This window comes from Anomalospiza imberbis, chromosome 23 (genome assembly GCF_031753505.1).
Source record: "Anomalospiza imberbis isolate Cuckoo-Finch-1a 21T00152 chromosome 23, ASM3175350v1, whole genome shotgun sequence".
Lineage (NCBI taxonomy): Eukaryota > Metazoa > Chordata > Aves > Passeriformes > Viduidae > Anomalospiza > Anomalospiza imberbis.
In genome coordinates this window covers 1906170-1933683 of record NC_089703.1, presented here as the reverse complement: position 1 = coordinate 1933683, position 27514 = coordinate 1906170, and the positions used below count along the sequence as shown (strand labels likewise).

The window sequence follows — 27514 nt, the reverse complement described above, 5'->3', positions numbered from 1 at the left end:
ACGTGGCATTTGAGAGAAAACATGGCTTTTAGGGAGGAAATTAGAGGTCTTAGGAGAGAAACGTGGCTCTTTTGGGGGAAACATGAGGTTTTCTGGGGAATCGTGGCTTTTAGGGAGAACATACGGCTTTTCTTGGGGAAACACGAGGTTTTTGGGGAAACGTCCTTTTTGGGGGGAAACATGTATTTTAGGGAGGAAGCACAGCATACTGTGGAAGAAACATTGCTTTCGTGGGGGAAGCTTGGCTTTTTGGGAAGGAAACACGGCTTTCAGCGAGGAAATAAGGCTTTTTTAGAGGGCAACACGGCTTTCAGGGGACAGGCTTTGCTTTCTGCCCGCCCTGAGGGAGCCCCGGGGCTGCCTTCCCCTCGCACCCCTGAGCTGGGAAGGGGCTTCCCCCTCCCAGAAGGGGCTACAGCCCCCCGTGGGCTCTGCCCTCCGCAGCGACCCCCAAAACGCTGTGAGGGGCTAGCACAGGGGCTGGCACTGGGGCTCCCTCCACCCTCAAATGTGGTCCCCCCCACACCAGGCCCGTCCCGCCCCGAGGGGCCCGTCCCGCCGCCCCGCTCCCCGGGGAAGGGCCTCGCCCGGGGAAGCCGCACCGCGGGGCCGCTCTCACCTGCCGCCGGGCCGGGCCGGGCCGGGCCGGGCCCTCAGGGCTGCGGGCGGCGGGGCCGCTGCGTCGCCCCGGTGACGGCTCCGACCGGCGCCGCCATCTTCCCTCCCCGCCCTCCCGCCGCTGCCCCGGCCGCGCGTTGCGCAGGCGCGGCACCGCCTCCCGCATCACGTGACAACGGGGCGGGGCACGGGGTGTTTCATGGTGGCGCCATGATGGGAAGGTCAGGTCTTCGCTTCGCGGCGCAGCGCGGGGGCCGCCATGTTTGGATGAGCCCGCCGCCATGTTGGGACGGTCCCAGCGCCATGTTGGGCGAGGCGGGCGGGCGAGGCCGCCATGTTGGGAAGGTCGGCGCTGAGGCGGAGGCGCCAGGGCGGGTCCCGTTCCTCGTCCCGCTCCCTCCCGGTGTCCCACCCTCATCCACAGCCCCGGGAGGCGCAGCTGGGCCACGGGGACCCGCTCTGCCCGCAGGGGTGGCTGCCCTTCAGCGCCTGCTGCGGCCCCGCCATGTCCCTGCGGCCCCCTCAGAGACGCGGAGCATCTGAGGGCTCGGCAGGGAGGGGGAGGTGACCTGTGCCTGAGGGGCTGTGGTGCCCCTCTTCCCATGGAGGTGAGGAAGGGAGGGAGTGGAGCCCATTCCGTGGGGGAACAGCCCTGTGCGGGGCTGTGTTGTGGCATCGCATCCCGCTGGCGGGTTGCGTGGGGACGTTATTCTCCAGGGAAAAGGCGAGCACCGCCGCCCGCTGTGTCCCACAGAGCCGCATCCCGCACGGAGGAGCCTGCCCAGCATCCCGGCCCCGCGCCCGGCCTGGCCCGGGCTCCAGGAGCCGCGTGGGGAGCCGGGATCCACGGCGAGGAGTCGAGGGATGTGCCAGGAGCTCTGTGCAGGGCTGGGATAACCCGGGAGGAGCCGAGGGATGTCCCAGGAGCTCTGTGCAGGGCTGGGATAACCCGGGAGGAGCTCTGGGATGTCCCAGGTGCCCTGGGCAGGGCTGGGATAACCCGGGAGGAGCTCTGGGATGTCCCAGGAGCTCTGTGCAGGGCTGGGATAACCCGGGAGGAGCTCTGGGATGTCCCAGGAGCTCTGTGCAGGGCTGGGATAACCCGGGAGGAGCTCTGGGATGTCCCAGGTGTCCTGTGCAGGGCTGGGATAACCCGGGAAGAGCCGAGGGATGTCCCAGGAGCTCTGTGCAGGGCTGGGATAACCTGGGCACACACGTGGGGTTTGTCCCCCACCAGGTGAGCCCCCTTGGGGTGTGACACATCCATCAGTGCCTCATTCCCAACGGATCCCGCTTGGTTTTTTGGGCTGCTTGGGGTCAGACTTTGCTGGGAAGGGGATTTTTTTACAGTCCCAGGGAGCGCCGCTGGAGCACTGGAAGGGATCGAGCCAACCATGCCAGGCTCTGGCTATTGGAAAACTCAGTTCCTGTTGCTTCTGGGAAAACCCCAGAGGATGAGCAGGAGCAGCCCCAGGCTCCTGCAGCTTTTCCTGGTGGGCAGCATTCCCAAGGAGGGGAAACGCCGTGTCCCGCCCAGCTGAGCTGCCAAAGGAGCTCAAATCCAAGGATTTAATTCCCTTGGAGCACTGAACAACCCCCAAACCCCCTTCATCATCCCCTCCTTGGATAAACAACCCCCGATAATCCACCTGCAGGGTGTCCGGAGGTTCCCTGCCCAGATTTTGGGCTTGGCGGAGGAGCGGGAGGCTCAAGGTCGGGGCAGACCACAGCGATCAGGATTTGTTTTAGCTGGAGGATTACTGGGATATTTTTTAGGAGTCCAGTCGCCATCTGCCGGCAAACTCTGGCTCTTGGGTGGGAATCTGGGGAAAAATTTAAGGGCAGCTTCCCTGACTCGCCGTGTGAAAATTGTGGGGTTTTTAGGATGCTGAAGGGGCAGTTAATTTTTGAGCGAGGAAAAGGAAAAGCAAATCCCACCCCAAAAACCTTAGTGTGGCTCGGAGCTCAAAGGACAACACTGGAGTGGTGAATATCTTGGATATAGATGAGAAAGGTTTAAGAAATTATGGAGGCTTGGGGAATTTTGAATGTTTCTGAAGGTTGGAGCTGATCCTTGTGCTCCGTAAGAGCAGCTTTGGGCTTAAATGAAGAGGCACAAATTGGATGGAAGGACACATGGATGTCGGCGGAAGGGACCAGAAGCTGGATTGGTGGCTGAAATAGCCTAAATTTGGGGAGAGATTTGTCCAATAACCCAAAATTAGGGGAAAACGCCTCAAAATTAAGAGAAAACACCCTAAAACTAAGAGGAAAGACCAAAAAAAAAATTAAGGGAAAACAAAACTATAGAAAAACAAACAACCAAAAAAAAAAGGCCCCAAAATTAAGAGAAAGCACACCAAAATCAAAGAAAAACACCTAAAAATTAAGAGAAAACTCCTCAAAATTGTGGGAAAACACGCCAAAATGAAGGGGAAACACCTCGCAATTCAAGGAAAACACAAAAACGGAAGGAGAGCGCCTCAAGCGGCCGCCCTGAGCCCGGTCCTCCCGGCCGCCAGGGGGCGCCGTGGCGCCGCGCCCGCCGCCGCCTCCCGCCCTTTTCCGCGCGCCGCGCGTGCGTTGCCGGGCGCGGGCCGGCAGGCGGCGCGCGCATGCGCGGGGCGCGGCGCCCGGCGGCGGACGGGAATTAAAATGGAAGATGAGGAGGTCGCGGAGAGCTGGGAGGAGGCGGCCGACAGCGGGGTGAGGGCGGGCGGCGCGGCGCGGCGCGGCGCGGAGGGCTCGGGGCGCCGGGGGGGGGCGCGGGCGGGCGGCGCGGCGCGGCGCTGCTTGAGGAGGCGGCGGGACGCGTCCGGCGGCGCGGCGGTCCCGCGGCGCTGCTAGGCCTCTTAAAGGGACCGCGGCCTCGCTCGGCGCGGGGGGGGGGGGGGGCTGCGGGTCGCCCCCAGCCCCGCTGCTCGCCGGTTCTGCAGTCCCGCTGCGGGTTCCTCCTCGGAGCAGCTCCCTGCCCGTCCTCCGCCCCACCCCGTGCGCTCCTCGGTGTCCAAAACCCCCTCGGCCCGGCGGGGCTCAGCGGGGTCGCGGCCCAGCCCCGCACAAAGCTCCGCTTGCTGCGGGGGTGAAGCAGGAGGGGCGAGCAGAGCCAAGGTGTGCGTGCCCCGCGTGGCGGTGAGCCTGGCGGGGCTCTGGGCACCGCGCGGGGGCTGCGGGCGCACACCCGGAGGCCTTTCCCCCGATCTCCGTGACTCGGGCACCACGCGGGGAGTCCCTGCCCGGCCGCTGGGGCTGGGCCTCGCTTCAGCAGCGGCTCCGGAGCTGGATTGGCATCGTGTCTGTCACGCTCGGGGACCCCGAGCGCGTGTGAGTGCTGTGCTTGCAGATACAGCCGCTGCCTTGGCAGGAGTGTGGGCGGGTGCTCTGCGGGCTGCTCGCTGCGAGGGGAAGCTCCGCCAGGCAAACTCTGCTTTCAGTGAGGTCCTGGGGATCAGAGGGCACACGGACCTCCGGACAGGGCCTCGGCGAGGAGCCCGAGCGGGACTGTGGGCAAGGGATTGGGTTACACCTGGCCAGAGCCAGCGGAGCAAAATAGAGCCTGTAACTGAACGCCCGAGAGGGGCCAGTGCCAGGCTGGCAGCGCAGCCGCTCGCCCGCTCCTGCCAAGGCCGGGGGCTGCGCCCAGCGGGAGCCTCGTGCCCGGCTCGGAGTTAATTCCAGCGCTCCATGAAGGGACACGGCTGGAGCTTCGGGAGCCCGTGACTGTGGCCTTGAGTAATGGTTTAAAATGGTCCTGATGCTCCAGTCCTGCCGTGGAGCGTCCTCCCAGTTTGTCCTTGCTGCTGGTGCCTCCCAGGTGCTTTTCCTTAGAAGGAGAAATCCCTGTCACTTGTCCTTTCTCACACCCTTTGCCAGTCCAAACTGCTGGGAATTCGTGCTCATAACCTCAGTGGTGCTTGTGCTGATGAGCAGAGAGAATCCCTGGGGAATCACACAATCCCGGAGGTTGGAAAAGCCCCCCAGGACCATTGAGTCCCACCTGTGCCCAGTGCTCTCCTTGTCACCCAGCCCAGTGAGTGCCACGTCCAGCCCTTCCTTGGACACCTCCAGGGATGGGCACTCCAAACCTCCCTGGGCAGCCCCTGCCAAGGCCTGAGCACCCTTTCCATGAGGAAATTCCTGCTGGTGTCCACCCTGAGCCTGCCCTGGCCCAGCCTGAGGCTGTTCCCTCTCCTCCTGTCCCTGTTCCCTGGGAGCAGAGCCTGACCCCCCCGGCTGTCCCCTCCTGTCAGGAGCTGTGCAGAGCCACAAGGGTCCTCCTGAACCTCCTTTTCTCCAGGCTGAGCCCCTTTTCTGCTCCCTCAGCTGCTCCTGTAGGCCTGGCAGGAGGAGCAGCTGCTGTTGCAGTTGTTGGGCTCTGGATGCCTGTGGAGCAGTTGGAGGGGTGTGGGAAGTGAGCTGCCTGTGCAGGCTGGGAGAGGGGCAGGAGCTGTCCTGGGCCATCCCTGGGGGGAGGAAAGGGATTTCACTCCATGCCTGGCAGGAAGGAGCCCTGGAGCTGCTGATGGTACCCACAGGAAGCGGGATGGAGCACAGGAGAGCCCAGCTTCCCCTTGTCCCGTGGTTCTTGTGGTCCTGATGGATGCTGGTGCAGCTGGGGATGGTCAGGTGTCCCAAAGTCACAGCCAGAGGAGGCAGCAGGTGGGGACAGAGCAGCGAGGGCAGGAGGAGGCTCTGCTGTAGCACCAGCAGCAAGTGCAGCTCCTCCCGAGGGGCAGCTCAGGGACAGGACCCAGGGAAGGGCTGGAGCTGGGCCAGGGGTTTTGGGCTGGAGATCAGGAAAGGTTCTTCCCCAGAGGGTGCTGGGCACTGCCCAGGCTCCCCAGGGAATGGTCCCAGCCCCGAGGCTGCCAGAGCTCCAGGAGCCTTTGGACAGGCTGGGATTGTTGGGGTGTCTGTGCAGGGCCAGGGGTCGGACTCTGATCCTTGTGGGTCCCTTCCAGCTCAGGACATTCCCTGGTTCTGTGGTTTTCTTCCATCCAAGGCAGCACAAGGTGGATCCCAGCATACAGCACAGGGCTTGGTAGTCCTGGTTGGGGCTCAGGAGGAGTTTGCAATGGAACAGAGACACCAAGGAGCAGCTCCAAACACACCCTGTTCTGACAGTGCCAGGACACAGGGAATGGGCAGGGATGGGTGGGATACTGGGAATTAGGAATTCCTCCCTGTGAGGTGGGCAGGCCCTGGCACAGGGTGCCCAGAGCAGCTGTGGCTGCCTCTGGATCCCTGGAGGTGCCCAAGGCCAGGCTGGACAGGGCTTGGAGCAGCCTGGGACAGTGGAACGTGTCCCTGCCCCTGGATGAGCTTTAAGGTCCCTTCCAGCCCAAACCATTTGTGATTCTGTGATGCTGATACTTCACACTGAGTTATTTTATTTTTTGAAACCTGAAAACCTGAGTTATTTTATTTTTTAGACCCTTCAGCACACGAGGGAACAGTAGAGATATAGCAGGATTTTGGGTTTTATGGGATACATTATCTGTGTCCTAGCATGTAATTTTTTAATATTCCACCCACAGGGTGTTCCTTGGGAAAGCAAATAAATCAGATTTTTAGTTCTGGGGGTTTTTGTTTGTAGTTTTTGTTGAGGCTGAGAACTTCTGCTCAAGGCCTTAAAGAAGGTTTGTCAGCAAGAGACATCTCTGGGCTGGGCAGAGATCCCCAGGCCTCCTAATTAAAAATCACCTCATTTCTCTGTTGCAGCTCTCCCAAATCAGGCACCAGGAAAATCTCATTAGGTTGAAGAAAAGCCCCAGAAACCCCACACAGCTCGGTTTGGTCACTCAGGGAGCTGTAAAACCAATCCTCAGGTGATTGTTTGGGTGTTTAACGTGGCCTCAGTTTGCCTCTTGTTTTTGTGCCATCAGAATTGCCCCAGAAACAGAGCAGCTCCTTGGGAATGTGCCACCCCTGGGTGACCAGGGCAGGCAGTGCCCTCTGCTCTGGCAGTGTCCCCTGTCGCAGGAGTCGCAGGGCCACAGGGTGCAGCAGAGCTCCGTGGGGCCTCTGGGTCCCTGTCACCTCCCTGGTGTCTAATTAGAGCCCTGGAATGTCTGTGGAATGGGAGTTACAGATGAAAACCAGGGCGTGAGGAACGTGTGAGTTGGCTGAGTTAGGAGTAAGGGTGGAAAGGCCTTCAAAGGCCAGTCTGGGTCACAAAACACTAATGAGCCTTAATTCCTGGTTTGTTTTTCTGTGTTGTTGTGTGGCCCAGCTGGCAAACACAAATGAGAGGTCAGTTGGTGACACTCAGGCCTGTTTACCTGCCTAAACCAATAATTAAATGCTAGGTGGGAAGCTGGGCTCCAAAACTGGAGTGTGTCCATGGTCATGGGTGATCCTCAGCTTGGAATTGGTGCTTGGCAGATGGATTCATTGGTTATTCCTTTGCCAACTAAGATTTGAGTGTGTCAGAGTCTGAATAACTGATTTCAGGTCAGAATCTCTTTCATCTACATCCCAAGGGGGGAGACAGTTCTGATCTCTGCCTGTGAGCAGGGACAGGACCAGGGAAGGGCTGGAGCTGGGCCAGGGGGTTGGGGCTGGAGATCAGGAAAGGTTCTTCCCCAGAGGGTGCTGGGCACTGCCCAGGCTCCCCAGGGAATGGTCCTAGCCCCGAGGCTGCCAGAGCTCCAGGAGCCTTTGGACAGGCTGGGATTGTTGGGGTGTCTGTGCAGGGCCAGGGGTCGGACTCTGATCCTTGTGGGTCCCTTCCAGCTCAGGACATTCCCTGGTTCCCTGCAGGTCAGACATTACTCTGTCAATCCAAAACAGGTTAAAAACCCCATGGAATGAACCTCCTTGCGTGTCCTTTCCCCCTGGAGTTTGCAGACTGAGCTCCCAGCTGCTGCCTGCAGCCTCCCCAGTGCCCGCAGCGATCCAGCTGTGCCTCAGCAGTGTCCCCAGGAGGGGAAAGCCTGCCCCGTGTCCGGTCATGGGCCACTCCGGGAGGATGGAGCAGCCAAAGGCTGGGCATGGACCTTGGCCTGGCCTGGGGGCTGTCCCCTGCTTGTGTCACAGTGCCTGAGGTGGCAGAATGTCTCCTCTCTGTCACCCAGATGAGCCCATGAGGGTGGCCTGGGTGTCACCTGCCAGCAAAGGCTCCGGGTCATTGGATCTGAAGGTGTCAGCTCCTGTCACTTGGAGCTGCTGAATGGGGTTGAAGTCCAGCAGAGTCAGAAGGGAAACATTTTGGAGTGTGACACTGTGACCTCCGTCTGCTAATGACTGCAGTGGTCAGAGGCCACACTAACGAGGCTGGGGTGTGCAGGAGCTGTGTCCACGAGGAAAAGTGGGTTTTGGTGTCAGGGCTGAGAGGGGCATGGAATTCCAGGATGGTTGGGGTTGGAGGGACCTTAAAGCTCATCCCATTCTACCCCCTGCCATGGCAGGGCCGCCTTTCACTGTCCCAGGCTGCTCCAAGCTCCGGTGTCCAGCCTGGTCTTGGGCACTGCCCGGGATCCAGGGGCAGCCACAGCTGCTCTGGGCACCCTGTGCCAGGGCCTGCCCACCCTCACAGCCAGGAATTCCTAATTCCCAATATCCCATCCATCCTTGCCCTCTGGCAGTGGGAAGCCATTCCCTGTGTCCTGTCCCTCCCTGCCTTGTCCCCAGTCCTTCTCCAGCTCTCCTTGAGCCCCTTCAGGCCCTGGAAGGGCTCTGAGCTCTCCCTGGAGCCCTCTCCTCTCCAGGTGAACATTCCCAGCTCTCCCAGCCTTTCCTCCCAGCAGAGCTGCTCCATCCTCTGATCCCCCTGGAGCCTCCTCTGGCCTGGCTGCAGCAGCTCCAGCTCCTCCCTGTGCTGGGCCCAGGGCTGGGGCTGCTCTGCAGGTGGGGACTCACCTGAGGGGGCAGAGGGGCACAACCCCCCCTCTCCTGCTGCCATTGCGCTGCCATGAGCCCAGGATGGATTTGGACTTCCCACACCAAAAAGATTTTGGGCAAACTTTCACCTAAAGTTTGCTTTAGGTATTGGAACGGGTCCAAAAAAGTATTCAAACTGGGAATGGAAGTTTCTGTTTCTGCTGCTTGGTGCTGCTTGGGCAGAGGAAGGTTTTTTGTTTAGAAATGGGAGGTTTGGAGTTTGGAATTGAGGAGTGGGAATTGAGTGTTGGTTTGGGGATACTGCAGCAAGGGAGAAGGAGCTGCTGCCCCCTTGAGTGCTTCCCCCACCCCTAAACATCCATGCTGGGAATGTCCTGTGGCGCCACCAGGCTTGTTCCCAAAAATACTCCCTGTCCTGTTCCTCAGTGCCTGGTGCCGAGGAGCAGGATCTGCCATGGAGACACAAACACCTGGGGCTGTCCTGGCCAGCCTCTGCCAGGCCTGAGTGTGGCAGAGCGACTGGGAGGACTAATTAATGCAGCAGGCTGATCCCCTGTAGCCTCGGGAATTGGAATGTTGCAGTAATTAATAGATTAATTTCTCTTTGGAGGAGAGAAATAGGTGGATAACGAGGAGATCAGGGACTGCCCACGTCTGCTCTTCCTGAGGGTGTTTTGGGGAAGCACTTCCAGGTTCAGGTCCCCATCAATAGCTCTGGTGACCTCAGATCTTAAAACTTGTTTTATTTCCTAAAGAAAAGATCATCAGCCAGGCTTTGGAGTTTGTCTCTGTCTGGAATTGCCAGAGCATCCAGTGGTGCTGTAAGGAGCAGACAAGGCCGTGGTTTTGGGAGGATCCAGCTCCAGCCAAAATTTGCTCGTTCTGGGGTTTGACACTCCACGTTATTGGGGTGAGAAGGAGTAGAAGGTTGTGCTGGGAACAGAGAATGTGGTTAATGGTTTTCCAGGGCTTTGGAATGTTACCAGAGATCCAGGAGAGCACCGGGACTTCTGCCCTGTGCTCCAGTAGGGATCTCTCCTGGATTTCTGCAGAGGAATTTTGGGGGAAGAGGGGAAAATATCCACCCAGTGTAAGTGATCCACACAAAGTCTCTGCCTTCCTCACACCTTCAGTCATGGTCACTCACCTTGGGATCAAAGGCAGCCATCCTGTTATTCCTTGCCCAGATCAGCTGGGCTGGGAGCTGCTGGTGTTCCTTGTGTTTGGGGAGTCCCTGCAGGCAGGGATGGGGGACGGGGCTCTGTACATGCCCAGTGCACTGCACTTATTCCCACAAGGTTCTCTGGCCAGCAGCGTGGCTGGCTCGGGCCACTGTGCTTCCCAATATTCTGGTTTTGCCTGGGAATGTGCCTGCATCCCATGGAGGCTCTGCAGGGCAGTCCCTTCCTGAAGGACACATTCCTGGGGTGCTGAGGGTCCCCAGCTCACCAGGAACACCCCCAAGGTGTCAGCTTAATGGCTAGGGTGGCTCTTTGGGATGCCAGGCCACGGGAGCAGCAGCTTCGTGTCCTGGGGTCCGTGTCTGAATTCCAAGGGGGGTTATGGATCCTCTTGGCTGTTTTCCTCGGGGCTAGGGGTAGGAGGGGTGGCTGTGGTGGGCCTGGAGCTCAGTTTCCATGACGTCTTTGTCCACAAATGCAGCCTAAATGTCAGAGAACAGAATCTTCTTCTGGCTGTTTGTTTGGGTCCTGTTTGGCATCCACAAATAATAGCCCTAAAAATAGGTGGGTGAGATTCCTTACTAATCTTTGGGGAGGGGGTTTTGCCCAGGGACGTGAAGCAGGCTTAGTTTGTGGTGATGCAGATACGTTTGTGTGGGAAGGGGGAGCTGGAAGAGCCCCTCAGGTGATGGACACCTGGGGTTTGTCCACAGTGACCTGTCCAGGTCCTTGGATGCCACATCCAGCTGCCTCTGCAGGCAGCTCATGCCTGTGGTGCTTGTAGTGCCTCTGGCACTTGCCCTCCGAGTCAGCTCCTAATTTTATCTCCTTACCCACACGGTGACAGCGTGACACAGCAGAGGAGAGGGAGTGACATCAGCAGACGGATGGATCCGTGCGGAGCAGCAGCAGGGATTTGATTTTAATTAAAAGTGAGCAGTGCCAAGGTGATTCTGCTTTTAAAGTGGTGCAGTGATCCCTGTCACGAGCTGTGAGGCTGCTCAGGGCTGGGGCTGTGTCTGCACATGGTGTTCAAACGCTCCATTCCTACAATTCCAAACATCCTACTAATGAACACTGAGCTTCCTGGAAAATGCAGAGTCAGTCCCTGTGTTTAGATGAAAACACAATTTCTGACACACCAAGAGGTGTGTGAGGTGGGGAGCTGCTTTTGGCCATCTATTTAAACACAAAGGGAGACTTTTCTACCCAAAAGATCAGTGGATGTCTGGAGGCAGCTGGAATCCCCTCAGCAGCACCAGGAATTCCGTGGATCCTGCAGGACTGACAGTGGCTGGGGTGGGTGGGAGGGGTTCGTGTGTGTTTGGTGGGAATGGTTGGTTTCTATTATTCTGTCAAGATCCCTACATGTGGAGGAAGCCTCGTGTTCTGCAGCGAGCACAGAGCTTCCATCGGCTGCTGAGGCTGGAATTTAGGGGATATTTTAGCTGTACCTGGCTGTGCTCCTTGTGGCAGCCTGGTGTGGAGCAGCCTGTCTCCAGTCCTGGGCCCTCGTGGCAAGAAGGACCTGGAGGGGCTGGAGCATGTCCAGGGCAGGGAATGGAGCTGGGAAGGGAATGGAGCCCCAGGAGGGGCTGAGGGAGCAGAAAAGGGGCTCAGCCTGGAGAAAAGGAGGCTCAGGGGGACCCTTGTGGCTCTGCACAACTCCTGACAGGAGGGGACAGCCGGGGGGGTCGGGCTCTGCTCCCAGGGAACAGGGACAGGAGGAGAGGGAACGGCCTCAGGCTGGGCCAGGGCAGGCTCAGGGTGGACACCAGGAGGAATTTCCTCATGGAAAGGGTGCTCAGGCCTTGGCAGGGGCTGCCCAGGGAGGTTTGGAGTGCCCATCCCTGGCGGTGTCCAAGGAAGGGCTGGACGTGGCACTCAGAGCTCTAGGCTGGGGACAGGGTGGGTCGGGCACAGGGTGGGCTCAGCGATCCAGGGTCTTTTCCAGCCTCCGTGAGCCCGTGTGATCCCTGGTGAGGAGCTCGCCAAGCACGGAGCGCTGGTTTATGGTCCAGGACCACGTGTTTGCTCCCTGACCACTGGCAGTTTTGGGGGTTTGGAGACAGATACCAAGAATTTTGTTGAAATTACCTGCTCCAGAGTGGGAAAAGCAAAACAAGCTGTGAAAGAGGTGAGATGGTTTTGAAGCATTCTTTGGAATAAGTTTTTGTGTTGATCAAAGTGCTTCATTTTTCTCAGGCAGGGGAGGCTGCAGGTTGTGGTTGGAGTGTGTGGGGCTGTCTGGCAGCACTGGGGCTCAGTGACAGTGCCATGAATCACCTGTTCTCGGGTGCTGAGGTGGAGGGACGCCCTGCAATCGCAGCATCTCGCAGTCAGACAATGGCTGCAGCCCCAGGGCTCACCTCAGAGCCAGCAGCAGTGCAGGACCAGCCCCGAGCTCACCCCAGAGCCCCCAGCAGTGCAGGACCAGCCCTGAGCTCACCCCAGAGCCCCCAGCAGTGCAGGACCAGCCCTGAGCTCACCCCAGAGCCCCCAGCAGTGCAGGACCAGCCCTGAGCTCACCTCAGAGCCCCCAGCAGTGCAGGACCAGCCCTGAGCTCACCTCAGAGCCAGCAGCAGTGCAGGACCAGCCCTGAGCTCACCTCAGAGCCCCCAGCAGTGCAGGACCAGCCCTGAGCTCACCCCAGAGCCCCCAGCAGTGCAGGACCAGCCCTGAGCTCACCTCAGAGCCCCCAGCAGTGCAGGACCAGCCCTGAGCTCACCTCAGAGCCCCCAGCAGTGCAGGACCAGCCCTGAGCTCACCCCAGAGCCCCCAGCAGTGCAGGACCAGCCCTGAGCTCACCCCAGAGCCCCCAGCAGTGCAGGACCAGCCCTGAGCTCACCTCAGAGCCAGCAGCAGTGCAGGACCAGCCCTGAGCTCACCTCAGAGCCAGCAGCAGTGCAGGACCAGCCCCGAGCTCACCTCAGAGCCCCCAGCAGTGCAGGACCAGCCCTGAGCTCACCCCAGAGCCCCCAGCAGTGCAGGACCAGCCCTGAGCTCACCCCAGAGCCCCCAGCAGTGCAGGACCAGCCCTGAGCTCACCTCAGAGCCCCCAGCAGTGCAGGACCAGCCCTGAGCTCACCCCAGAGCCCCCAGCAGTGCAGGACCAGCCCTGAGCTCACCCCAGAGCCCCCAGCAGTGCAGGACCAGCCCTGAGCTCACCCCAGAGCCCCCAGCAGTGCAGGACCAGCCCTGAGCTCACCCCAGAGCCCCCAGCAGTGCAGGACCAGCCCTGAGCTCACCCCAGAGCCCCCAGCAGTGCAGGACCAGCCCTGAGCTCACCTCAGAGCCAGCAGCAGTGCAGGACCAGCCCTGAGCTCACCCCAGAGCCCCCAGCAGTGCAGGACCAGCCCTGAGCTCACCCCAGAGCCCCCAGCAGTGCAGGACCAGCCCTGAGCTCACCCCAGAGCCCCCAGCAGTGCAGGACCAGCCCTGAGCTCACCCCAGAGCCCCCAGCAGTGCAGGACCAGCCCTGAGCTCACCCCAGAGCCCCCAGCAGTGCAGGAACAGCCCTGAGCTCACCTCAGAGCCAGCAGCAGTGCAGGACCAGCCCCGAGCTCACCCCAGAGCCCCCAGCAGTGCAGGAGTGTGACCTTTGCCAGGCCACCTCTCCCCTGCCGGGAAGGAGGCAGCAGAACAGAGCCTTCCCCGGGCTGCTCGGTGGCTTGTGACCCCTCCGTGCCCACGGTGCCACCTGAGGGCTCAGCAGCCCTGTTTCTGCTCAGAGTGGAAGGATTTCAGAAGCTCCTGAGTGTGTTTGCCCCCTTTTCACCCTGTTTTCCTGTTGACTCTCTCCTGTGTGCTGTAGTATTTAATAGGGGATATTCCAGGAGAGCCTGGGTGAACTCTTGGAGGCAGAAAATGTGGTTTCAAGACCACGATGTCACCTGGGATGGCTCGGTGAGGAGCCAAGCCCTTCCCCTCACTTGGCTTCCATTGTTTGCTGCTCCACAGCATCTCCATCCTCAGGGATATCCTGAGGGATGTATATCCTCAAGGATATCCACCCCCTTCTCTCGGCGGGCAGGAGGCAGCTCTTACACATTTCCCTCCCTCCTGAGCAGCGCTGGAATGGAATTTTCCTCCCTCCCAGTCCCCTTGAAGAGGAAGGAAGCTGCAGGTGTTTGCCCTCCCCGGGAGGCTCTGCCTGAGACCTGCCTTGTGAAGCTCTGCCTGGTTTTGTTACCTCCCAGGACAGGGTTGGGTAGGAAACTCAACCTCCCACCCACCTTTTATCTTCCTGAAATGATTTATTCCCTTCTAGGTGGAGGCTGCCGTGGCCTGTATGACCAACAGCCAACACTGTGGTTTGGCATCTTGTAGTGACTTGTGCTCCCTCCGTGCTCACAGGGGCAGGGAATTTCTGTCCAAACCCGTTCCTCTCCCAAGCCGTGCCCGCTGTGGTTCCTGCTGGCAGCAGAGGGAACCAGCCAGGCCTCAAAGTACAGCAGCTGCCTCCTGCCACAAGTTTGGAATTTCCTTCTGTAGTGCCAGTTATCAGCTGGCTAAACTAGGACACTCTCAGGTAGTGTTTTCCCCCCTTCCTTGATGATTAAATCCAACACAAAAAGCTGTTTCGGAGCCTCCTTTAAGGGAGCTGTCGTGAGGATCTAAAAATACCGGCGGGGTTGGGGCAGGTCACCTGCAGGAGGGTTGAAAGCTGCCTTCCTTCTCCTCCTTAGCCACGTTTCTCTGCCTGATTGCTCCAGTTGCAACACGTGGCCAGCTCGGCTGAGGTGGAGGCCAGCCTCGGGCAGAGGCTGCCACGCTCACACCCGGCCCTGTCGGTGATGAACGCGTCTCAATGCCCATGGGCGACTCCATGGGCGACTCCATGGGCGACTCCATGGGCGACTCCATGGGCGACACTCCATGGGCGACTCCATGGGCGACTCTCCATGGGCGACTCTCCATGGGCGACTCTCCATGGGCGACTCCATGGGCGACTCTCCATGGGCGACTCTCCATGGGTGACTCCATGGGCGACTCTCCATGGGCGACTCCATGGGCGACTCTTCATGGGTGACTCTATGGGCGACTCCATGGGCGACTCTCCATGGGCGACTCCATGGGCGACTCCATGGGCGACTCTCCATGGGCGACTCCATGGGCGACTCCATGGGCGACTCTCCATGGGCGACTCTCCATGGGCGACTCCATGGGCGACTCCATGGGCGACTCTCCATGGGTGACTCCATGGGTGACTCTCCATGGGCGACTCCATGGGCGACTCTCCATGGGTGACTCCATGGGCGACTCCATGGGCGACTCTCCATGGGCGACTCTCCATGGGTGACTCCATGGGCGACTCTCCATGGGTGACTCCATGGGCGACTCTCCATGGGTGACTCCATGGGCGACTCCATGGGCGACTCCATGGGTGACTCCATGGGTGACTCTCCATGGGCGACTCCATGGGTGACTCTCCATGGGTGACTCTCCATGGGCGACTCCATGGGCGACTCTCCATGGGCGACTCTCCTTGGGCGACTCTCCATGGGTGACTCCATGGGTGACTCCATGGGTGACTCCATGGGCGACTGCAGCGTGTGGAAGGGCAGGGAGCAGCCCAGAGAGGAGCGTGTGGGACAGGGCAGGGCCTTCTCCTGGCAGGAATGCGGCCCTGCCGGCCAGCCCTGCCCCTGGCTCAGGGCTCGGGGCTCCGCTCCCCCAGGGTCGCCCTGGCCATGGCCACTGCTGCTCCTCTGCCTGGCAGGTTTGGCCTGCTCCCTGCCTGGATCCGGGAATACTTGCTGTGGAATTGCTGTGGAATCTGTGGGGGTTTACCCTCGCAGGTGGTTTTTTGCCTGCTGAAATGAGCGATGAGCGCCCCGCGCTGGATCCACGGCCTGCTGTGGGTGTGCTGCTGCTTCCAGCAAAATACTCCTGGTGGTTCTGCTTTTCTCATGGGTTATCCATGGTGGCTTTGCTTTTCCCTGCCTCTTGATTCCCAAGTCATCCTCAGATGGAATCACACACTCCCTCCCCCCTTTATAGATTGGTATTCGGAAGAGTGAAATTAAATGTGTGCCCAGAGAGGCTCAAACTCCAACCTCCAAACTGAGATTGGTCTTAATTTTATTAAAAACTTAGTGGTTTTACTTTTTTCTCCTTCTTTTCAAGGAAATAGACAGACGGTTGGAAAAGAAGCTGAAGATCACACAGAAGGAAAGGTAAAATCCTGATTTTCCTGAGGTGCTGTTGGACAGCTGAAGGCCTAGGGAGTGGGATCAGTAGGGAAACAGCTTCAAACTGAGCAGGGAGCGCTGGGTTGGGGTTGAGAATCAGGGAATCCCTAGGTGGCCCTTTGGAGCCGCGGGAGGGCAGCAGAAAGCTGAGAGTGCTCTGATTTCAGAGCCGGCTCCAGACTGGATGAAGCTCCAGCTTGGGGGAAACTGTGTGAGAAAGCGGGGAAGAAATGGGTGAGTCAGGTAATCCCAGCTCCTGGCTCTGGACTGACTTGCTGTGTCTTGCATAGGGAGAATTTCTTTTCCTGCTTCCTTTGGGCCTGGGCAGGGCTGTGTTATTTTCTCCTGCCAGAAATGTTTTTAATCGCTGCTGACAAGTCCTTTGTTGTTAGGGTTTTTTACTCCTTTGATTATTAGAGAGTCGTGGGATTTATCCTCTGGGAGTTCCATGCAGAAAAGGGACTGTAAAACATTCAGATGGTGAGCTGGGGCCGAGGCTGGCTCTGAGGAGTGAAATGGCAGTGACAGGCTGGGTGTCCTGGTGAGAGGGAATGCAGGGAATGAAATCAAGGTGTTTATACCAATATCTTCAACTAGAAATGCGAAAGCTTTACCCAGTGTCTGTTCCTTTCCTTCAGCAGAGTTTGATGGTGCCACGCACAGCAGGGACTGATTTTCCATCTCTTTCGGAGCTAATCCACTGCTCCAGTTTAGAGTTACAACTATAACGAGGCCTTTAATTATTCCAGGCTGCTCTTAATCACAGGAAGGCCATCCGAGCACCAGGAATTCACATGCCAGGCAGCAAACCCCCGTGGAAAACAAGCATCAACCCCATGTTTTTCTTCCCAACAGCAGAAAGTCCAAATCTCCTCCCAAAGTGCCGATCGTGATCCAGGACGACAGCCTTCCCGCGGGGCCCCCGCCCCAGATCCGCATCCTCAAGCGGCCCACGACCAACGGCGTCCTCAGCAGCCCGCACTCGGCCAGCCGCCCCGCCTTCCCCGTCAAATCGCTGGCGCAGCGCGAGGCCGAGTACGCCGAGGCCAGGAAACGCATCCTGGGCAGCGCCAGCCCCGAGGAGGAGCAGGAGAAGCCCATCCTGGACAGGTGAGAGCAGCCCCGTGGGCCTGGGCAGTTCCTGCCTGGCACTGGTGGGGGTGGGCTCCTTGGGGAGTGCAGCTGGGCTGGCACAGAGAGAGGAGGGCTCTGTTAGCAGAGCCTCGGCTGCGTGGGAGCGAGGGAAGTGTCTGGTGAGGCCATAAACCATGGAACCATTGAGGTTGGAAGAGCCCTCCAGGATCACAGAGTCCAGCCATTGACTGGCACTGCTGTGTTCCCCATTAAACGTGTCCCCAGGTGCCACATCCGTGTGCCTTTGGAACACTTCCAGGGACCCAGGGGCAGCTACAGCTGCTCTGGGAGATCTGTGCCAGGGCCTCCCCACCCTCCCAGGGAGGAATTCCTTCCCAATATCCAATCCATCCCTGCCCTCTGGCAGTGGGAATCCATTCCCCCAGGCTCTTGTCCAGAGTCCCTCCATCTTCCCTGTTGGCCTCCTCAGGCACGGGAAGGCCACAGTTAGGTCACCCCAGAGATTCTCTGTTCTAGGCTGAACAATCCCAGTTCCCTCAGCCTTTCCTCAGAGCAGAGCTGCTCCGTCCCTCTGATCACCTTGGCAGGCTCCTTTGGACTTGTTCCATATCCCTCCTGTGCTGGGGACCTCAGAGCACATGACAAGATTCCCATGGTGCAGGGGTTTCCCCAAGGCAGGCAGAATTGCACACCTCATTTGCGTGTCCCCACAGCCCCAGCCCCGCTCCTGGTGTCCCCGCAGGCTCAGCTGCGTCCCTCTGTCCCTGCAGGTCCCAGCTGTGTCCCTCTGTCCCTGCAGGTCCCAGCTGTGTCCCTCTGTCCCCAGGCTCAGCTGTGTCCCTCTGTCCCCAGGCTCAGCTGTGTCCCTCTGTCCCCCCAGGCCCCAGCTGTGTCCCTCTGTCCCCGCAGGCTCTGCTGTGTCCCTCTGTCCCCAGGCTCATCTGTGTCCCTCTGTCCCCAGGCTCAGCTGTGTCCCTCTGTCCCCGCAGGCCCCAGCTGTGTCCCTCTGTCCCCCCAGGTCCCAGCTGTGTCCCTCTGTCCCCAGGCTCAGCTGTGTCCCTCTGTCCCCCCAGGCTCAGCTGTGTCCCTCTGTCCCTGCAGCCCCAGCTGTGTCCCTCTGTCCCCGCAGGCTCAGCTGTGTCCCTCTGTCCCTGCAGCCCCAGCTGTGTCCCTCTGTCCCCGCAGGCTCAGCTGTGTCCCTCTGTCCGCAGGCTCAGCTGTGTCCCTCTGTCCGCAGGCTCAGCTGTGTCCCTCTGTCCCCAGGCTCAGCTGTGTCCCTCTGTCCCCAGGCTCAGCTGTGTCCCTCTGTCCCTGCAGGCCCCAGCTGTGTCCCTCTGTCCCCGCAGGCTCAGCTGTGTCCCTCTGTCCCCAGGCTCAGCTGTGTCCCTCTGTCCCCCCAGGCCCCAGCTGTGTCCCTCTGTCCCCCCAGGCTCAGCTGTGTCCCTCTGTCCCCCCAGGCTCAGCTGTGTCCCTCTGTCCCCCCAGGCCCCAGCTGTGTCCCTCTGTCCCCAGGCTCAGCTGTGTCCCTCTGTCCCCAGGCTCATCTGTGTCCCTCTGTCCCCAGGCTCAGCTGTGTCCCTCTGTCCCCAGGCTCAGCTGTGTCCCTCTGTCCCCAGGCTCTGCTGTGTCCCTCTGTCCCCGCAGGCTCAGCTGTGTCCCTCTGTCCCCGCAGGCCCAGCTGTGTCCCTCTGTCCCCGCAGGCTCAGCTGTGTCCCTCTGTCCCCGCAGGCCCCAGCTGTGTCCCTCTGTCCCCGCAGGCTCAGCTGTGTCCCTCTGTCCCCAGGCTCAGCTGTGTCCCTCTGTCCCCAGGCTCAGCTGTGTCCCTCTGTCCCTGCAGGCCCCAGCTGTGTCCCTCTGTCCCCAGGCTCAGCTGTGTCCCTCTGTCCCCCCAGGCTCAGCTGTGTCCCTCTGTCCCCAGGCTCAGCTGTGTCCCTCTGTCCCTGCAGGCCCCAGCTGTGTCCCTCTGTCCCCGCAGGCTCAGCTGTGTCCCTCTGTCCCCGCAGGCCCAGCTGTGTCCCTCTGTCCCCGCAGGCTCAGCTGTGTCCCTCTGTCCGCAGGCTCAGCTGTGTCCCTCTTTCCCCGCAGGCTCAGCTGTGTCCCTCTGTCCCCGCAGGCTCAGCTGTGTCCCTCTGTCCCCGCAGGCTCAGCTGTGTCCCTCTGTCCCCCCAGGCTCAGCTGTGTCCCTCTGTCCCTGCAGGCCCAGCTGTGTCCCTCTGTCTGCAGGCTCAGCTGTGTCCCTCTGTCCCCAGGCTCAGCTGTGTCCCTCTGTCCCTGCAGGCCGCCGCGGATCTCGCAGCCCGAGGACAGCCGGCAGCCCAACAACGTGATCCGGCAGCCGCTGGGCCCTGATGGCTCGCAGGGCTTCAAGCAGCGCAGATAGAGGCGGAGGCGCGGTTCCGCCGGCACGGACACACGGACCCGGGCCAGGGCACCTCCCGGGGTGATTTGCACTGTGACCCTTTTGCTCTGCCCACTGTGACCTTCAGCCCCACGCACTGTGACCTCCCCTCTCCACCCACTGTGAGCGGCCGTCCCGGCAGGGCTGTCCCCGTGGCCGGGGGACACGAGGGGCCGTGCCGGACTCGGCCGGGAGCAGGGAGCTGTGCGTGTCCCACTCGGGTCGGAGCAAGCGCCAGCAATAACGTTTGTTGTACTCGAAACCTGGCATTTAAGGAAAAAAAAAAAAAAGATGGGAAGCCTCCCCAGCCGCGCATGTTGTCCTCATCGCTTCCAGAACGAGTTCTGTTCCCAAGGATTTTAGGTTCCTTTATTTGGTTTTCTGTTTGTTTTCTGTATCTTGGATCGGCGGAGTGCATGGGAAGGGTTTGAGCCATTTGTTTGAATCCAGAAAGGTAGCTGAGTGTTACGAAGGGAATTCCAATGGATTTCCATGAATGTGATGGCTTGGGGATGACAGGCTCGTGCTTTTCCTTCTCCTTTTCCACTGCCATGGAAGCGAACTCCTGGATACCCCCAGGTACCTCAGAGTCGGACCCAGTTCACATCTTGCTCCTGTTAAAGCTTGGCTCCGATTCCCTGCTGGCTTTGAGGAGAAGCTTAAAATACATCCTTTTTGGGTTCTTTTGTGTCTGGGGAGAAGGGAATGCAGAGTGACCCCGTGCAAATGCCTGCTGAATTACGGAGATGTGAGGAGGAGAGGCTCCGGCGCCGCTGCGGCCGTGACGTCGGGCAGTGGGATATCCCGAGGGGCCAGCCCGGCGGCGCGGGGACGGTACGAGATCTCCCGGAATGGCAGAACCAGGAACCAGACCAGCCTTGGGGAAAGCCTGGATGATCCCCCCATCTCCCTGGAGGCAGCAAGGCTTCAGGGAAGGGGTTGTCCTGCTCGGGCTCCCGGGAAGAGGACGGGGAGGCTGCTGCTCCCCAGGAACGGAGATGTTCCCCCCGGATGAAGCTGAGGATCACTTGATATCAAGGGATTGGATGAACACTAAATGCTCTTCCTGGAGGGGCCAGGACCTGGAGGCCTGGGTGGTTCCCCACGGATTCCTGCATCCGCGTGCTGCCTTCAGTAGGTTCGAGGGGGAACGAGCCAATCTTGACGTGAACGAAAAGGCCTGTGTGGAAATGAGGCTGAAATCCCACAGAAACGGGAAAATAGAAACTACCTGTGTATCCAAGCGATCCCGGGAACCTTAATGAGCTCCTCACAGCTGGTTCCGGGTGGGGCGGGATTCCCCCTGGGATCCTGGGCACTTTTGGGGGATCTCACTCATCCCCCTCAGCCTGGGGGCCGGGATGAGCTCCAGGAGGGAGCGGGAGGGAGAAGGACGTCAGCAATAACTGTAGTCACTGCGCCTTTCCTTAATTATTCCTAAAAATAGCCTCAAATAGCCAAAAACCTCCCAAATCCACCGGATTTCTGGAGCGGCCGGTCGGCGCCGCATCGCTGCCTCCTCCGTGTCCAGCACCGAAATTCCACCTCTGGCACCGAAATCCCCTTTTCCAGCACTGAAATCTCCTCCTCCGGCTGCTCCTGCTGCATCCCGGCGCCAGGACACGGTGCCCAGGACACGGTGCCCAGGACACGTCCCGCCCGCGGGCAGGGCTCGGCGGCGTTCCTGTGGGAAGCGCCTTCATCCCGAGGAGGGGGAGGATGGACGCAGCACCGCGTGTTTCCACCCCCCCCCAACCCCAAAAAAAATAAAAACAAACCTGCGCCGGAAAGAAAACGTTTTATAAATTGTATTTTAAATAAATGTCTTTAAACTTTTCACGGCTTTATGGCTCCCTCCTTTTCTCGCCGTGTCTGCCGGGGTGGCTTTGTGGTGGCAGGTGTGTAAAAATCCGCCAGGAAGGTAAAATCTGGGAGCTTTTGCCCATAATTTTACCCAAAACCAGGGGATTTGACCCTGTTTTTAGGATGGTTGAGAGGAGTAGTCCGAGGAGGGTGGGAAGGGCAGTGCTCCGAGGGAAGATGTGGATCCAGAGTGCGGATGTGAGCGCTGCCTCTCCTTGGAGGAGAACACACAAATCAGTTAACTGAACTCATTTAATCTAATGTGATTCTTTTGTTGCTCCATGCTGGGCTCCCCCCTGGGTGTTGTGCTCCATAATATCCAGAGAAGGTGCTGGAGGCTCCTGGGGTGAGGAATCTGGGAGCCCTGGCAGCTCCCACAGCCCCCAGCTCCCTTGGAATTCTGATGACTTTTAACTATTTATTTAGAATAGAAATAATGTAAACATATAATAGAGATATATAATATAGAACTATTCATAAATAAATTAATATAGATTAAAAAAATTATATTATACAACCCAGTATCTAATACATATATTTTATGTATCGTATCTACCTCACAGAACATATAACAGAACATATAATACTGTAATATATAGAATATAACGCTATAATAGAAACAAATAGAAGTAACAGACTCTAATAAATGATCTGATCCATAAAACCAGTGAAACCTGGGAGTTTGGTGGCTCGGAGCCCTGAGCCGGTTCCAGTTCCCGCAGCGCCCTGCACCGGGTCCTCCCGCGCGCTAGGGGGCGCCGCGGGTGCGGAAGCGCCTCTCTTCGGTGGGCCCCGCCCGCTCCTGCGCGGCCGCGGAGGCGGCAGCGCGGTACCATCGAGGCGGCGGGACAGAGCGGCGGCGGGGCCGCGATGGCGGCGGAGGCGGAGGAGGAGTACGAGTCGGTGCTGTGCGTGAAGCCGGCGGTGCTCGTGTACCGGGTACCGCCGCGGGCCTCCAACCGCGGCTACAGGTGGGGCCCGCGCCCGCCCGCGGGGTGTCAGCACCTCCTGGCGTGGGGGGGCTCGCCCCCTCCCTGCGGGGTTTGTGGGGTCCCCTCCTCACGAGGTGTTTGGGGGTTTGTGGGGTCCTCTCCTCATGAGGTGTTTGGGGTTTGTGGGGTCCTCTCCTCATGAGGTGTTTGGGGGTTTGTGGGGTCCCCTTCTCATGAGGTGTGTGGGGGTTTGTGGGGTCCCCTCCTCACGAGGTGTGTGGGGGTTTGTGGGGTCCCCTCCTCATGAGGTGTGTGGGGTTTGTGGGGTCCCCTCCTCACGAGGTGTGCGGGGTTTGTGGGGTCCCCTCCTGATGAGGTGTTTGGGGGTTTGTGGGGTCCCCTCCTCATGAGGTGTGTGGGGTTTGTGGGGTCCCCTCCTCACGAGGTGTGTGGGGGTTTGTGGGGTCCCCTCCTCACGAGGTGTTTGGGGTTTTGTGGGGTCCCCTCCTCATGAGGTGTGTGGGGTTTGTGGGGTCCCCTCCTCACGAGGTGTGTGGGGTTTTGTGGGGTCCCCTCCTCACGAGGTGTGTGGGGTTTGTGGGGTCCCCTCCTCACGAGGTGTGTGGGGTTTGTGGGGTCCCCTCCTCACGAGGTGTGTGGGGTTTGTGGGGTCCCCTCCTCATGAGGTGTTTGGGGGTTTGTGGGGTCCTCTCCTCATGAGGTGTTTGGGGGTTTGTGGGGTCCCCTTCTCACGAGGTGTGTGGGGTTTTGTGGGGTCCCCTCCTCATGAGGTGTGTGGGGTTTGTGGGGTCCCCTCCTCATGAGATGTGTGGGGGTTTGTGGGGTCCCCTCCTCATGAGGCGTTTGGGGGTTTGTGGGGTCCCCTCCTCACGAGGTGTGTGGGGTTTGTGGGGTCCCCTTCTCATGAGATGTGTGGGGGTTTGTGGGGTCCCCTCCTCACGAGGTGTGTGGGGTTTGTGGGGTCCCCTCATGAGGTGTGTGGGGTTTGTGGGGTCCCCTCCTCATGAGGTGTGTGGGGTTTGTGGGGTCCCCTCCTCATGAGGTGTGTGGGGGTTTGTGGGGTCCCCTCCTCACGAGGTGTGTGGGGTTTTGTGGGGTCCCCTCCTCACGAGGTGTGTGGGGTTTTGTGGGGTCCCCTCCTCATGAGGTGTGTGGGGTTTGTGGTTCCCTGGAGGTGTTCGGGGTCTCTCCCTTCCCGTGGGACAGCAAGAACTGCCCCTCATGGGGTGTCTCAGCCCTTTCGTGAGAAACCTCCGCCCCCCGTGGGTTCCCTCGGGAGGTGTCTCTGCCCCCATCCCCACCCCACAGGGCTGTCTCCGTCCCCCCGTGTGTTTTGGGGTTCCCACCCCGTCAGTGACCCACAGCCGAAGCCCGTCCTGGCACAGCCGCCTGTCCCTAACGCAGCTTCCGTCTGCAAACTCCGCGGAAAGGGAACCGAAACCTCCCGCGCAGCTCTTGCCTGCTCCCCGCCCAAACGCAACAGCTGTTTTGGGGTGAAACGAGCCATCTTGTGACACATGCCACTGTCCCCCCCGTGACCCTGTTAGCAGGCACAGGAGCTCCGGGGCAGCCCAGGGCTCAGGCTCCCTTCCTGCTCCCCAGGGCCGCGGAGTGGCAGCTGGACCAGCCGGCCTGGAGCGGCCGCCTGCGGATCACGGCCAAGGGCAGCACGGCCTTCATCCGGCTGGAGGACAAGGCCTCGGGTGAGGGGGCACCGCGGGGCTCCGGGGAGCAGCGGCGCGGGCTGGGCCCGGCGTTACCCGGCCCCTTGCTGTGTTCCAGGAGAGCTCTTTGCCCAGGCTCCTGTGGAGCAGTTCCCCGGGATCGCTGTGGAGGGCGTGACGGACTCCAGCCGGTACTTTGTCATCCGGATTGAAGATGGGAACGGTGCGTCCCGCACACCCCGCGGAGCCCTCGCTGCTCCTGTTCGGGAAGGATTCCTGCTTTCCATTCTTGCACGGGGAGGGCAGAGGGAGGAGCTGCCTCCCACCCACCCTCCCACGGCTCTGACCTTCGCCAGGAGCAAAAACACTTGGGTTTGGCTGCTCAGCGTTGGCAGGAGGATGCAGGAGCCCCCACCGGGCCCCGCTGCCAGTTAATTAAAAAGCTGTTTGTACTGAAGTTTAGGTGTAGCCAATGAGGTGAAACACCTGGAGCTGCCTTTGGAGAAGGGGAGGCTCTGGGGTGACCTAATTGTGGCTTCCAGTCCCTGAAAGGGCTCCAGGAGAGCTGGAGAGGGACAAGGGACAAGGGCTGGAGGGACAGGACACAGGGAATGGCTTCCACTGCCAGAGGGCAGAGATAGATGGGATATTGGGCAGGAATTCCTGGCTGTGGGGGTGGGCAGGTCCTGGCACAGGGTGCCCAGAGCAGCTGTGGCTGCCCCTGGAACTCTGGAAGTGTCCAAGGTTGGAAGGGGCTTGGAGCAGCCTGGGATAGTGGAAAGTGTCCCTGCCCGTGGAATGGGATGGGATTTACAGTCCTTCCAACCCAAACCATTCTGGGATTCTGTGATCCCCAGTCCCGTGGCTCAGTCTCCAGTGTGCCAGCTCCCTCTGGAGGCAGCGCCAGGCACGGGGCAGTGCAGGATGGAGAATGCCATCCCCATCCCCATCCCATCCCATCCCATCCCATCCCATCCCATCCCATCCCCATCCCATCCCATCCCATCCCATCCCATCCCATTCCCATCCCATCCCATCCCATCCCATCCCATCCCATCCCATCCCATCCCATCCCATCCCAATCTCCTCCTCCCTGCCCAGGCCGCCGGGCGTTCATCGGGGTTGGCTTTGTGGACCGAGGGGATGCCTTTGATTTCAACGTGGCTCTCCAGGACCACTTCAAGTGAGTTTGTGCCTCTCCCTGTGTCCTCTCAGCTCCATTTTTGTCAGGTCTCCTCCAGGAGAGGTGGAGAAGTGTGAGCTGGGCTGGGCAGGTGTGGTGGGCAGAGGAAGAAACTCGCAGCTCTTCTCTCTCCAGGATTTCCCAGCCTGCATCAGCAGCGTCCCAATCTGGGCTTCCCAAGTCCAAAACTGGGTGTCCAGATTCCCAATCCAGATTCCCCAATTTACTTCCTCTGCTTCCTGTAAGGGGCTGCCCTGAGGGGCTGCTCCAGCTGCTGGGGATGGTGGGATTTTGGAGTTTTGGGGAGGGATGGATGGACGTGGTACCAGCTGGGGGATCCCTGGGGCTCCGGCAGCCTCTGCTGGGAATCATCCCCTGGGTGCTCCCTCAGGTGAGGTCTCGGCTCACACCTTGGCCTTTGCAGAGCTGCTGCCACAGAGGGATGGTCCTGAGCAGGATTTGTATTTCTGGGGGAGCCCGGGTTGGGCTGTGTCTCCTTTTCCATGGATTTAATTCCCACAGGTGGGTGAGACAGCAGAGCGAGCTGGCCCGGCAGGCCCAGGACCTGGAGCAGGGACCCAAACTGGATCTGGGCTTCAAGGAGGGACAAACCATCAAACTCAACATCGCTGTGAGGGCCTTTCCCGGCTGATCCCAGCTCTTCTTTTGCGTGGCACGAGGCAGCAGCAGCTCCTTCCCAAAATCCCTGGGCGTGGGCTCAGGGCAGAGCCCGTGGGGTTAATGCTGCCTGCAGGGATTTGCATGGGGTTGTGGTGCGATCAATTCCTGCTGCCAAAACCAGGCCTGTGGGATCTGGGGTAAAATCCACCCCTGCTGTGACCCCTTTGGATGCACCAGCAGTGGGATGTTGTAGCAGTGAAGGATTTTATTCCCAAATTAAAACAATTTGGCTTCCAGGGTTTTCACGCTCCGGCTCTGGATTTAAATGCGATCCCACCCAAACTTCCTGCTCTCCTTTCAGAACATGAAGAAAAAAGAAGGAGGGACAGGGAGCACCAGGCCACGTCCTGCCGGGCCTGGGGGCCTGAGCTTGCTCCCACCACCCCCTGGAGGAAAGTCCAGCTCTGGGGAGCGCCCAGCCCCGCTCTCCACGCCTGCCCAGCTCCCAGGAACCCCCATCACAGGTCTGTGCTCACACAGAGCTCCTGAGGGGCTGCTTCATCCATCAAAGCAGGGAATCTGGGAATGAGAGTGGGAAATCACTCCTGCTGTTTTGTTTTCTCTCTTCCCGACTTTCTGACAGACTCCCTGTTGTCCTGGCCTCAGCCCACTGCTGCTCCTGCTGCTGATGTCTGGGGAGACTTTGCCAAAGCTTCAGGGTGAGCAGAACAGGGATCTGGGGAGGATGTGGATGCCCCAAAACTTCCTGGTTTTGCTGGAAAACCCCTTTGGGGTGGGGGCTTAGCTCCATCCAGTCCCAACTTTGGGGTTCAGAAGCAGCTCTGCCTCTGGCTCTGCCTCTGTGCTGCCAATTCCCTGAGTTCAGGCCCGTGGGCACTTCTTGCTCTGCTGCTGAGAGTTTTGGGGTGCTCCTGGATGACCCATTTGCAGCCCAGTTTCCTCCATGGATACCGTTACCATCTCTAAACACCTTTTTTTCCCTGTTTTTCCCTCTCTCCAGGTCATCTTCCAACCAGGCTCAGGGGAACACTGGCTGGGTTCAGTTCTGATCCCGGCCTTGATCCACCTTTCCCCACGTGGGTGCTGGAACCCTCGGGATTCTGTGGGACCAAAGAAGCAGCCTCAGGACACCTCACTCCTGCCCTTAAACCCACCTGGCCTCGAAATGCTGGAATAAGTGCTGGAAAGAAACAACCATGTGCCTTAAAACACTCCACATCCAGGGCCTGGATCGTGGGAGACCTCGGAGGCTTCTCCTCTGGAAAAAACCATCAGGTCCATCCCTCTCCTTGATAAGGAAGGAGAGCTTGGAGTCTCCTCAGAGATTCCTTCTGCCTTCTGCTCGTGCTTTTGGGCTGGATCAATCCTTCCCTTGGCGAGGAGCATCCTCCTGGAGCCATCCCACCTCCCAGATCCACTCAAACCTTTCCCTGCCAGGATGCCAAGCACCGCCTGGATTTTTTTCTGAGCACTTAACTGGGATGTGGAGAGCCTGATCCCAGCGTTTCCATGCTGAAATTCCTAGTTTCTTACTCTGGGAAGTTTGTTTTACTCCTCCTCTATTTTGAAGACACGTTTTTTTTACTCACTTCCATGGACATTTTATTAAGGACAGAATGGAGTCAGGCTCTTAGACAGAGCTGGGGTTGAGATTCCTCTTGAAACAAATAAATATTTTCTTACCTATTTATATTATGGCTTTTCCAAGTACAAAATCCCACTTATTTTTATCCAACCCTTTGGATTTGCCTTTCCATTTCCTACTGGATGACGGGCATTTTGCTTTCAGAGCTTTCCCCTGGGCCTGGCAGCAAACCCAGGTGAGAATGTAACGCTTCCAAGTGAACAATAAAACGGTTTTGATGCCAGACTGGAATTTT

General features: G+C 59.3%; 3 protein-coding genes across 5 annotated transcripts in view; 2 read left to right on the top strand and 1 right to left on the bottom strand.

The window, feature by feature from the left end:
* The window catches only part of FBXO42 (F-box protein 42), a 47313-nt gene extending 46558 nt beyond the window's left edge, over positions 1-755 (bottom strand). For both annotated transcript variants that reach the window (XM_068171594.1, XM_068171595.1), the window contains exon 1: positions 620-755. The gene's annotated coding sequence lies outside the window, so the exon portion shown is untranslated. The remainder of the gene's footprint in view (positions 1-619) is intronic.
* A 2445-nt stretch (positions 756-3200) lies between these two features.
* Positions 3201-21168, top strand: SZRD1 (SUZ RNA binding domain containing 1). Of its 2 annotated transcripts, none has more exons than XM_068171814.1 (4): positions 3201-3324; positions 15772-15821; positions 16695-16946; positions 19209-21168. In XM_068171814.1, exons 1-4 carry the CDS (start codon positions 3274-3276, stop codon positions 19309-19311), a joined length of 456 nt encoding a protein of 151 aa, XP_068027915.1. In that variant the 5' UTR covers positions 3201-3273; the 3' UTR covers positions 19312-21168. The 2 variants fall into 2 exon arrangements, with proteins under 2 accessions (XP_068027915.1, XP_068027914.1); XM_068171813.1 differs by having other exon boundaries at positions 3207-3324; positions 16692-16946.
* Positions 21169-22032: 864 nt separating this feature from the next.
* Positions 22033-27502, top strand: NECAP2 (NECAP endocytosis associated 2). The gene is made up of 8 exons (XM_068171751.1): positions 22033-22163; positions 23748-23848; positions 23928-24032; positions 24911-24992; positions 25515-25623; positions 25975-26137; positions 26257-26332; positions 26635-27502. The coding sequence occupies exons 1-8, from the start codon at positions 22063-22065 to the stop codon at positions 26681-26683; spliced, it is 786 nt and encodes a 261-aa protein (XP_068027852.1). The 5' UTR covers positions 22033-22062; the 3' UTR covers positions 26684-27502.
* The last annotated feature ends 12 nt before the right edge of the window (positions 27503-27514 follow it).